This window comes from Rana temporaria, chromosome 5 (assembly GCF_905171775.1).
Source record: "Rana temporaria chromosome 5, aRanTem1.1, whole genome shotgun sequence".
Lineage (NCBI taxonomy): Eukaryota > Metazoa > Chordata > Amphibia > Anura > Ranidae > Rana > Rana temporaria.
Genome location: NC_053493.1, coordinates 364,031,700 through 364,043,868, shown reverse-complemented (window position 1 = coordinate 364,043,868; position 12,169 = coordinate 364,031,700). Strand labels below are relative to the sequence as shown.

The 12,169-nt window shown below is 44.6% G+C and overlaps 1 protein-coding gene across 1 annotated transcript in view; it reads left to right on the top strand.

Moving 5' to 3' along the window:
- The window catches only part of NIPAL2 (NIPA like domain containing 2), a 199,593-nt gene that overhangs the window by 124,305 nt on the left and 63,119 nt on the right, over positions 1–12,169 (top strand). Inside the window, exon 6 of the mRNA XM_040354767.1 lies at positions 11,065–11,161. Coding sequence (XP_040210701.1) covers positions 11,065–11,161 — 97 coding nt within the window. The remainder of the gene's footprint in view (positions 1–11,064; positions 11,162–12,169) is intronic.

Below are 12,169 nucleotides of genomic sequence, written 5' to 3'. Positions count from 1 at the left end.
AGAAAGGGGAGAGAAGGAGGGGGGAGAAGGAGGGAGAGAGGGAAGGCGAGGGAGAAGGAAGGAAGGGGGGAGAGAAGGGGGAGGTAGGGGAGAGAAGGAAGGCGAGGGAGAAGGAAGGGGGGGGAGAAGGGAAGGGGGAGAAGAAGGAGGGGGGGGTCTGCAGTTGAAATAAGGTGTTGCCCAGGTTCACACTGGGCTGCGGGCAGTGGTGTATTTAGGTTTTGTGCTGCCCTAGGCCTGACTAAACTCGTACACCCCCTAATTTAAATATTACCCACCCCCTTCCTGTCAAGGCCACACCCCTTTCTGTTTAAGACCCAGCCTGACATTTTCATTCACTAGTTCTCAATTCCTGGGTGGGGGGAATGGATTCCCTTAATTTGCATAGATTTCCTATCACTTCCTGTTTAGCTATGGGGCAGAAAGTGGCTTACGCTCTGTGGACACTCCAAAGACTGCCCAATGATGCTTCTCATCTGAAATCACCTGATTGCAACAGTCAAGCTTCTAATAGACAGCTCAGTGTCCGGCATACAGGCACACTTAAAGGGCCACTTCTTGTCTAGTTATTGACAGGCTGCCACTGGTCCTGAACCAACCCCTTCTGACTTCTGAGACTTCTGAGCATTACGACTGTTCCTGATCCATTGGTTTGCCAGTCTCCTTGACCGGCATGAAATCCTGCAGGACGTCAACAGATGTCCAGTCAGGATTTCACAACCACTTCCCGGACGTCAATTGACTATTGACCGGGCGGGAAGTGGTTAAACGTTGTACCTGCTGGGTGTCTATAGTAAGCCTGTAAAGTGGCACGTGTTTAGAACTCTCCCTGCACAAAATAAGATTACTATAACAAAAAAGTAATTTAAAACTGCTTGCGGCTTTAATGTAATGTATGGTCCCTGCAATATGGATGAAAATCATTGAGAAAAATAGCACAGACACAGACAGTACACACACCACGTAGCTTTAGGTGCACACTCCAGAGGACAATGGCAGTACACACACCACGTAGCTTTAGGTGCACACTGCAGAGGACACAGGCAGTACACACCACGTAGCTTTAGGTGCACACTGCAGAGGACACAGGCAGTACACACACCACGTAGCTTTAGGTGCACACTGCAGAGGACACGGGCAGTACACACACCACGTAGCTTTAGGTGCACACTGCAGAGGACACGGGCAGTACACACACCACGTAGCTTTAGGTGCACACTGCAGAGGACACAGGCGGTACACACACTACGTAGCTTTAGGTGCACACTGCAGAGGACAATGGCAGTACACACACCACGTAGCTTTAGGTGCACACTGCAGAGGACACGGGCAGTACACACACCACGTAGCTTTAGGTGCGCACTGCAGAGGACACAGGCAGTATACCACGTGAGAATACTGCAGCTAGCACAATCACCTGCCTGCCTGTCAGTAAATTAGGAAGAGCGGATCTAGCTAAACTATACAGTGTATAAATATATACACAACACCTGGGATGCATATATATCCTCTACACACTGTAAATTTAACTGACTAGCCTGCCTGCTCTATCTACCTACAAAAAATGACACTCTGGGGTTGATTTACTAAAGGCAAATCCACTTTGCACTACAAGTGCACTTGAAAGTGCAGTCGCTGTAGATCTGAGGGGTCACGCTGTAGATCTGAGGGGGTCATGCAAGGAAAATAAAAAACAGAATTTTAGCTTGCACATGATTGGATGATAAAATCAGCAGAGCTTCCCCTCATTTTATATCTTCCCCTCAGATCTACAGCGACTGAACTTCCAAGTGCACTTGTAGTGCAAAGTGGATTTGCCTTTCGTAAATAACCCCCTCTCTCTCTCTCTCTCTCTCTCTCTCTCTCTCTCTCTCTCTCTCTCTCTCTCTCTCTCTCTCTCTCTCTGTCTTCTCTCTCTTAACCACCGCAACACACTACACAAGGCCGACCTGCAGGTGACCTTTTATAGTGTGTGGGGCATGTACTAAACCCCCTGAGCGATAATTGGCCAAAGCCACCCTGGCTTTGGCCAATTATGGCTCTCTGTTTTTTGCAAGCTGTGATTGGCCAAGCATGCGGGTCATAGTGCATGCTTGGCCAATCATCAGCCAGCAATGCACTGTGATTTCGCAGTGAATTATGGGCCTTGACACGCCACTCGAATTTGGCGCGAACGGCCCAAAATGTTTGTAATTCGACGAACAATCGAACATACGATGTTCGAGTTGAAACATGATTTTCGACTCGAAATATGAAGCTCATCCCTAATCCTGGCACCAAGGCGTAATGAGATTGCACTCTCAACTGTGTATGTGTGGCTTGGAAGAACCATTGCTGGCAGCATGCAAGACACCTTTTATCACAGGGATGACATACAGGGCTTGATTTACTTAAGGCAAATAGGCTTTTCAAGAGTGTTTGTTTTCTTAGTGAATGTGATAAAAAAAATTCTTTGCAAAGAATACCCAATCAGTCATGTGGAAAAAACTGTATTTCTGCTTGTACAAGATTAAAGCGGTTGTATACACTCTGCTGATACTTGCACCTACAGGTAAGCCTACATTAGGGCTTATCTGTAGGTGCTTGTAATATCTCCTTAACCTACATGGACCCTCCATTGTTCTCTATGGAGTGCCAGATTTTTACACCCGCCTACCTCCAAACCGATCAAGCAAAAACAAACGGAAGGGAATCTGTTCCCCTTCATCTGGCTGCATCTGATTGGAGAGCAGTCAGGTGTACACGGACAGCCGGTCTGTTTACATCTATCTGCCCATAGAGCAAAGCGGGCTGTGCCCGTGCCCTCTCTGCAAAAGTGGGGCGGATACAAACCTGTTATCCGCCCACTCCGCTCAGCAGGGGATCAGCAGACAGATCCCCTGCTGAAAAAAACTGATCTGGCCTGTGTGAAAGGGATCATTTGGCCTTTAGTCCAGCGGTGGACAACCTCAGCCCTCCAGCTGAGGTGAAACTACAAATTGAGGTGTTTCAACCTCAGCCCTCCAGCTGAGGTAAAACTACAAATCCCATCATGCCTCTAGCTCTAGGAGTCATGCCTGTGATTGTCAGGGTCTTGCAATGTCTCATGGGACTTGTAGTTTCAAAACTGCTGGAGGACCGAGGTTGCCTACCCCTGCTTTAGTAAATCAACCCCACAGAGTCTCTTCTGTAGTAAAAGCCTGCCAGCAATGTTTCATTTTTAAAACTATAGATCCACTTTACCCATTGCACTAGAACCAAGACTTTTTGTCTTATAATACATTTCCAACCCAGCCTTTGATCCTCAGAATGAATTTAAACATATGTTAATTTCCTTCTCCAAAATCAGGATGCCATGTAAAATTGTGTTTTGGATCGCACCCCACCATTAGAGATTCATTAGATTAAGGATCTGAGTCTGAATGTTCTGGCCTTTACATGGAAATTTTGTGGAATGGATTATTACCAGTCCGTTACATGCCAGGCAGGCCGAGAAATTGGTTTATGAAGGGCTGAGTATATTAATAAAATGTTGAACAAAGTGATAAACGAAAGGAATCTTGCTGGTAATTGTGTGCTTACGTGGATGTTCGTAATATGGGCTGTAAATCTGTTTATGATTTTGCATTTAATATTTAAAATGCTGTGCAAAGTGTTCTGATAAAAGCAGGAATAACCTCTCAGAGATTAAGTAAATATTACTTTTTATAATACCATAGGCCAATATACTAAAATGTGTCTACCATTTGATAGTTATGACCACAGTTTTTCTTGTGCCTATCCTTAAATATTTTTTTTTTGTAAAAAAAGTCAAGAGCTACAAATACTGCAGCTGCTGACTTTTAAAATAAGGACACTTGCCTGTTCCGGGGGCGCCCGTGATGTCGGCACCTGAAGCCGATCTATTGCTCGGCTCTCGGGTGCTGCCGCCGCCATCTTCAGTGAGGCAATCAGGAAGTGAGGTTTTACTTCCTGGTTCCCTACTGCCCATGTGTGATTCGCGCTGCGCTATCCCACTGGTCCCTGCTGTCTTGTGGGACCTGTGTGTTTCCCAAAAGACAGCAGAGGGGACAGGGAAGGCGCCGGAAGTGGCATAGATGCCCACGGGTGGCTCGGGTATCTATGTCCGGAAGTGGGAGCAAAATACCTGTATTACACAGGTATCTGCTCACCCCCCCTCCCCCTGAAAGGTGCAGAATGTGACACTGGAGGGGGGAGGGTTCCAAAAAGCGAAAGTTTAATTTTTGGGTGGAACTCCACATTAATATGACAAAATAGGCTACTATTTGTTGCTTGAAAACTGCTCAGCATTGCAAATAGTTAAATGCAGCTCCAACACCTGATGAGAGAGAACAAGAGATAATGTTACCTTTGCCTCTACCAAGGACTTACTTTAAAGCAGGGCAAAGGGGGCAGCTGCCCCGGGTCCCGTCGTTGTTGTTGGGCCCAAAGCAGCTGCCTCATATTTGCCAACTATTCCAGTTTAAATTCCTTTGTCCCTTGAAGTTTTAGTCCTTTTCTGTGTCCTGACATCTCAGTGTGAAGTGCTGCTACTAATGCTGCCCAGCTCTGCCCTATTGTGTAAAGGTGACTCACCTGCAGACCCTGTGTTTACGTGTAAATAACGGGAGCATTCATATGTAAATAGCGGCAGCATTCATATGTAAATAGCTGAGGCCGGCGGCATTCATATGTATATCATGCCCCTCTGCAGTGAACAGATGATGTGCTGTAACCTCTAGCAAGTAGCAACCAATCAGTGAGCAGTGTTGCTGTACAGTAATCTCTAGCAACCAATCAACAAGAAGAAATCATGTGCTGTAACCTCTAGCAACTAATCAGTGAGCCATAATGTGTGCTGTAACCTCTAACAACCAGTCAGTAAGTGGCAATGATATGCTATAACCTCTGGCAACCAATCGCAATCACTGCCTGTTTTGATACAGTAAACGGATTTCAAGCCTAGCTGATATTTATTGTATGTTTCAGAGCAGGTGAAGAGCTAAATTGCATGGGGGGGGTCCCAAGAATTATTTTTTTGCCCAAGGTCCAATCAACATGAAAGACGGCCTTCCTCTACCTAACACGACCCCCATGCCCACAATTACCCTTCCTTTACCTTACTTCATTATTACTGTTGCTATATGCTCAGAGATAAATACTGTAGTCTGTAAAGTTACCAATGAAAATGAGAAAATTATACTACCCCCCCACTGCAATTTATAACGTAAAAGGACATGTTGACGCACCGTGACTTAAAGCGGAACATCACTCTTTCAGTCAACACTGACTACTTTTAATCCTTATGCTGCTGGCATTGGTAAATAGATAGCAAAGTATATCATATTTACTTGTTTTAACCTTTTTTTTTTTTTTTACCGTTTGTTCAGTTACTTCCGGGTTTCCATGCCTAGGCAAATGATGTCAAGCATCCGAGGAGTCTTTAGAAGAGGAATAGTGGGAGGAATAGTGCCCCCATCATTGGTGCCAGTGGGAGGAATAGGGCCCCCCTCATTGGTGCCAGTGGGAGAAATACTGCCCCATCGTTGGTGTCAATGGATAAAATAGTGCCCCATTGTAGGTGTAAATGGGGAGAATAGTGCCCCATCATTCATGTCAGTGGGCGAAATAGTAGCCAATATTTGGCGTCAGAGGAAGAATTTGGTGTCAATGGGAGGAATAATACCCAATTGACAGAGGGGGGGGGGGGGGGGGGAGTTCTCTTATTGGTAGGAGCAATAGTGTCCCATGGGCCGGATTAAGGGAAGAAAAGGGCCATATCTGACCGGAGCTTGGAGACCATTTGCATAGTAATAATCTAACATTGAACCCCAGCCAAATTGTTTGATATTTAATAAAGTATTGAACGTTTAAAAACTGTTAAATTTTTTTATTGCTGTCTACATCTCCTCTTCATCATTTATCCAAAGAGAACTGAAGCAGTGATGAGCCATCAGGGGGGTACAGGCATTACACCTGTAAGGAGCCTGATGGTCCCTAGGGGCCCGGCTGGCCCCCCTCCCGTTTTTAATTTACATTTTTTTGCATTACACCTATAAGGGGCCTGATGGTCCCCATGGCCCCTCACAGGCCCCCCTCTCCCGTTTTTTTTATTATTATTTATTTATTTTTTGCATTACACCTGTAAGGGGCCCAATCCCCCCCCCCCCCAAGCTTATTATCTCGCATTAGGAGAGAAGAGATTACACTTGTTTTTTTAATTGTCAGACCCCCCCCCCAGTTCTCTGCTCCAGGGGGGCCCTGCCTAAAGCTGTGTAAGGGACCCCAAAATTTGTGATGGCTGCCCCGATTGACAATATCACTTCTGCTCCTTCTGAATTCTTCTCACTTTCTGCATTATAACCTGGACAAATAATGGATTAGTAGATCTTCGTGACAAGCACACAGACTACCATAAAACCCGACAGACGCACAGACAATTCTGGATGTTTGATTTAGAAGAGCACCCAATTTTCATATTGGCAACCTTCCCTACTTCAGAGATCAAGAGGGAAATATTAATGATTAGAATTTTGGGTTATTTCAACTTCTGAAGCCTCGTACACACGACCGAGAAACTCGATGGGCGAAACATCGTTTTGCTCGTCGAGTTCCTTGTTAGGCTGTTGAGGATCTCGGCGAGCCAAATTTCCCCATTGCCGTTGAGGAAAAGGAAGACATGCTTTCTTTTTGGCTCGACGAGATCCTCGACAGTTTCCTCGTCAAAGTGTACACACGACCGGTTTCCTCGGCCAAGAAAAGTTTCTTGGTTTTTGCCGAGAAACTCGGTCGTGTGTACGAGGCCTGAGCCATTATAAACGATAGAAAAGTTTTTTCATCTAGAACAGAGTTGTTCTTTAACAATAATGATTAAATGTTGGAAATGTATTTCCAGATACCATAGCATGGGATAGAAGCGTTGGCGAGCTCTGAATTCTATGAGCTCATTAGAGTGCACGGCTTTGGGATGATTGGGGATTAGTGGAATCGATGAACAGCAAAGCCTTTGGTCTGCAAATGGCCATGTAAATATCAGGGGAGTTCATTAGCGAAGTGTCAGATCTTCAGTGCAGTTCAGAAACTGTGTAAAGAAATGTGATGTACGCTGCAAAACAACATGACACTTGTTGGGGGACATGGAGACCAAAAGGCTGAACTTTGTGTGGATGATGACTAACTGTATCTCATATAGCTCCTTTTTTTTTTTTTAACTATGATTTATGTTCAGAAAAACATCACTTAACTAGGAAAAAATCGGGTTTATGTCGATTATCAATTTCAATAATACAAATGACAACTCAGTATGTAGATTGATGTGACTTCAAATACAGTTAAACCTTTGGTTTGAGAGTAACTTGGTTTGAGAGCGTTTTGCAAGATGAGCAACCTTTTTAAATACATTTTGATATACAAGCGATGTCTTGATATACAAGTAGCGTCATGTCACATCTGAGTATAAAACAGAAGAGGCGCCTCTAAGTGTAGCAATATGTTTACATTTAATGACGGTACAACATTTAGCAACTCACATGGTTGCTGATTACAAGGGGTACATCTAAGTATGCAGGCATGAGGGGGAAAGCTGTCCGCATAGACCATTGTCCTCCCCGCCATCAACGCCATCCTTTCTACTCTGTGCTCCACGAGCGGTTCAAGCCTCACTTTCAGATCGCGCTGCTGCACAGTAGTCTTCCTGGTCACAATTGCAGACTGACAGCGGTGGGAGCCGGCGGTGAGGAGGACGGTCTATGTGGACAGCTTTACCCCCGATGCCTGCATACTTGGATATGTCTCTTTCAATCATCAACCATGTGAGTTGCTAAATGTTTTACCTTCATTAAATGTAACCATATTGCTACACTGAGGCCGGGTACTAACGAGCAAACATGTACGATGAAACCGGTCAGTCGGACCGTTTTCACCGTACATGTCTGCCAGAGGGCTTCTGTACGATGGCTGTACTAACCATCGTGCAGAAGTCCGCGCGTAAACAATACGCGGGGCGTGTCCGCATCGTCGCCGCGACGATGATGCGGCGACGTGGGCGGGCCTGCCATTTAAAGGCTTCCACGCATGTGTCGAAGTCATTCGACGCATGCGAGGGACGGCGGGCACTCGGACATGTACGGTAGGTCTGTGCTAACGACCGTACATGTCCGAGCGGGCAGGATTCCAGCAGACGGTTTTAAAACACGTCCAGGAATATTTGTCTGCTGGGAAAAGGCCCGGCGGGCAAATGTTTGCTGGAATTCGGCCCGCTCGCGCCTACACACGACCAAACATGTATGCTGAAACTGGTCCGCGGACCAGTTTCAGCATACATGTTTGGTCGTGTGTACGGGGCCTTAGAGGCGCCTCTCTTCTCTTTTATACTTTGTAGCTCCCGATGGAGTTTCCTTCTAATCCCCTTGTGGAGGCTGCCATTTGTGGATGGACATTTTATGGTTACACAACCTATCACATTGCTATAATCTTTTTATATGGACTATAAACTGAAAGACTTATGAATAAATGGTTGTGGAACGAATCATTTGTGTTTCCATTATTTATTTTGGGGAAATTTGCTTTGATATACAAGTGCTTTGGATTACAAGCATGTTTCTGGAACAAATTATGCTCACAATCCAAGGTTTTACTGTATCCATGGATTGATCGACCAATAGATTTGATTAAGTGTTACGCCCAGTTTAAAGTTTATAAAAAAAAAATATAGATACACATAGCATTAGGTGTAAAAAAAAAAATGTAGCACGCTTTTTTTTTTTGTTGATAAACTGGAATGATACAAATGCATAAGATCAATTTGTACACTGCTTCTAAACTAACCAACATACTTGGTAAACGCACATATAAGAAGTCTTCAACCCCCATGGCGAACTGCCAGTCAAATCTATATCACGTGCTGCTCTGCATGGAACTCAGAAACTAGTCCAATATAAGGCCAGGCTGGAACAATGTAACATTGTAAATATTGCTGTACTTAAACCTAAGCTCAGTTGAGCGGCCTGCTATTTATTTGGGAATTAAAGTGGAAGAAACAACTAGTCTTACTTTTTCTTAAAATTGACTTCCCCCAACCTATCCTGCTTAATGTATATAAAAGAGATGTGTATACTTACCTATTTTTAATCTGTTTCCGGTCCAGTCATGTGATCCCGCAGCTCCCCTGTGTCAGTGAGTAGCTACTGCAGGGGAGACTGTGCTGGGTTGTCGATTAGACTGAACTGGAAAAAATTGGATAAATACACAAATCTTTAAGCAGGATTGCTAGGAGGAGGGGGGGGGGGCGTTTTTTAAGAGTAGTTAGACTTGGGCTTTTCTGCCACTTTAAGAAATATAGGGCTAGATTCATATAGCCCGCCGTAACTTTGTGAGGGCGTAGCGTATCTCAGATACGCTACGCCGCCGTAACTTAGTGAGGCTGGGGCTGGATTCACAAAAAACCTGCGCCCTAAGTTACGGCGGCGTATCGTAAATCTGCCAGCGTAAGCGTGCCAAATTCAAATTGTGAAGAGGTGGGCGTGTTTTATGCAAATAAAACATGACCCCACGTAAATGATGGCTCTAACGAACGGCGCATGCGCCGTCCGTGAACGTATCCCAGTGCGCATGCTCCTAATCACATCGCAAATAGTCAATGCTTTCGACCTGAACGTAATTCAACAGATACGCCGACGTAACTTCTTACTGAATCTAGCCCATACATTGTACTTTCAGGTAAGTGGGGGTATGTGACTTTCCCATGTCACAGCACCAATGTTTTTTTGTTGTCCACTGAAGCACTGTCACATGAGGGCAGGGCCAACCTTCTAATTTCAAAACGGAGTGGTGGGAGTGAGGAGGTAGAGATTTGCAACTGTTGGCGCAAATATTAAAGTTAACAGATTCCTCTACCCTGCCATGCTTTGTAATGTCACTGATCACCTCATAATTAAGTAGTATATGAGGCAGATCCACGTACCTGCGCGTAATCTTCCGCCGGACGCAGCGTATCTAAGATACACTACGGCGCCGTAACTTTTTTTTTTTCGAATCCTCAAAGAATTCGTGCCGTAAGTTACGGCGGCGTAGTGTATCTTTGGTGGTGTAAGGGCGCGGGATTCAAATGGATGTAATGGGGGCGTGTTTTATGTAAATACGTTGTGACCCGACGTAAACAACGTTTTTTTTTAACTGCGCATGCGCCGTCCGTGGGGGTATCCCAGTGCGCATGCTCGAAATTAACCCGGAACAAGCCAATGCTCACGACGGTGACGTCATTCTACGCAAATCCCTATTCGCGAATGACTTACGCAAACGACGTAAAAAATTCAAAATTGTATGCGGGAACGACGGCCATACTTAACATTGAGTACGCCACCAAACAGCAGGTTTAACTATACGCCGGAAAAAGCCGAACGCAAACAACGTAAACATAATGCGGCGGCCGGACGGACGTTCGTGGATCGCCGTAACTAGCTAATTTGCATACTCAACGCGGAATTCGACGGAAACGCCACCTAGCGGCCGCCGAAAAATTGCAGCTTAGATCCGACGGCGTACGCCTGTCGGATCTAGCCGAGATGCCGTCGTATCTTGTTTTGTGGATACAAAACAAAGATACGACACGCAAAATTTGAAATTACGTGGTGTATCAAGAGATACGCCGGCGTAATACCTTTGTGGATCTGCCCCTATGTCTTTATTGGGTGCTTACCTAGTAAAGGAAGCATAGCCCTTCTTTATTGGGGCTGAAATGTCACACAGGGAATGTTCCCTTGCAGTTAGGCTTGCTGCTTAGGGAGGTAGGGCCCACTGCCACTTTATTATGCCCAATCAGGCTGTGCTGCACAGATAAGTTGTGTTAATCCATTATGTTTAAAACAAACTGGCCCAATTTTGATGTGAGTTGTGCTTCCTTTTATTTTTTGTCAATACAAAAAGTCATGAGATCTACTGACTACCCCATTCCCGCTGTGCAGCCATTGCACCAAAGCTGTAGTAGTCATTACTGAAGTCTCACATCATACTTAAAAAGCCCTCCTTGTCTGTCAAGCTCACTAAAATGTTAAATCAGGGGACTGAATAATGTTCTTCGTTTTCCAGATCCTAGAAGTGATTGTGTTCTGCATCTTGCTCTACGTGTACAAGAGGAAAGGAGTGAATCACATTGTGGTTTTGCTACTTCTGGTAGCTTTGTTGGGTAAGTACAGGGTCTTCTGATGGTATCTAGATCTGCGTGTCTTTTTCTTCTCTTTTCATTAGCATTTGTTTAAATCAAAATCTTATTGGAAGACATCTGCTGTTATGTTTGTTTTTGTGATTCATTTGAAACCGTTTGGATGATATGAAGGAACATGTGTTTTCTCTCTAGTGCAAGATTGCCCAATACTGAAGATATTGCATATTGTTTGATTTAGAAGTGTATATTGGTTTGGAACAATGGGCTAAAGACGGGCTTGGCTCTCTTCTAGTGCTCTTCTGTAAATATGGCAACTTCAGTTTAATGGAGCAATCCATTTTGTCATGTTACAACCAAAAACGTAAATGTATTTTATTGGGATTTTATGTGATAGACCAACACAAAGTGGCACATAATTGTGAAGTGGAAGGAAAATGATAAATGGTTTTCCATTTCTTTTTTTTTGCAAATAAATATGTAAAAAGTGTTGCATGCATTTGTATTCAGCCTCCTTTACTCTGATATCCCTAACTAAAATCTAGTGGAACCAATTGCCTTCAGAAGTCACCTAATTAGTAAATCGAGTCCACCTGTGAGTAATTTAATCTCAGTATTAATACAGCATTTTAAAGGCCAAGGAACACGCCGTACAGGTCAGGGATAAAGTTCTGGAGAAGTTTAAAGCAGGGTAAGGTTATGAAAAAAAAAAAATCCCAAGCTTTGAACATCATTTGGAGCACTGTTTAATCTATTATCTTAAAATTAAGAGTATGGCACGACTGCAAACCTGGCAAGAGATGGCTGCCCACCTAAACTGACAGGCCGGGCAATAAGAGCGTTAATCAGAGAAGCAGTCAAGAGGTCCATGGTAACTCTGGAGGAGCTGCAGAGATCCACAGCTCAGGTGAGAGAATCTGTCCACAGGACAACTATTAGTCGTGCACTCCATGAATCTGGCCTTTTATGGAAGAGGGGCAAGAAGAAAACCATTGTCGAAAGAAAGCCATAAGAAGTCCAGTTTGCAAGAAG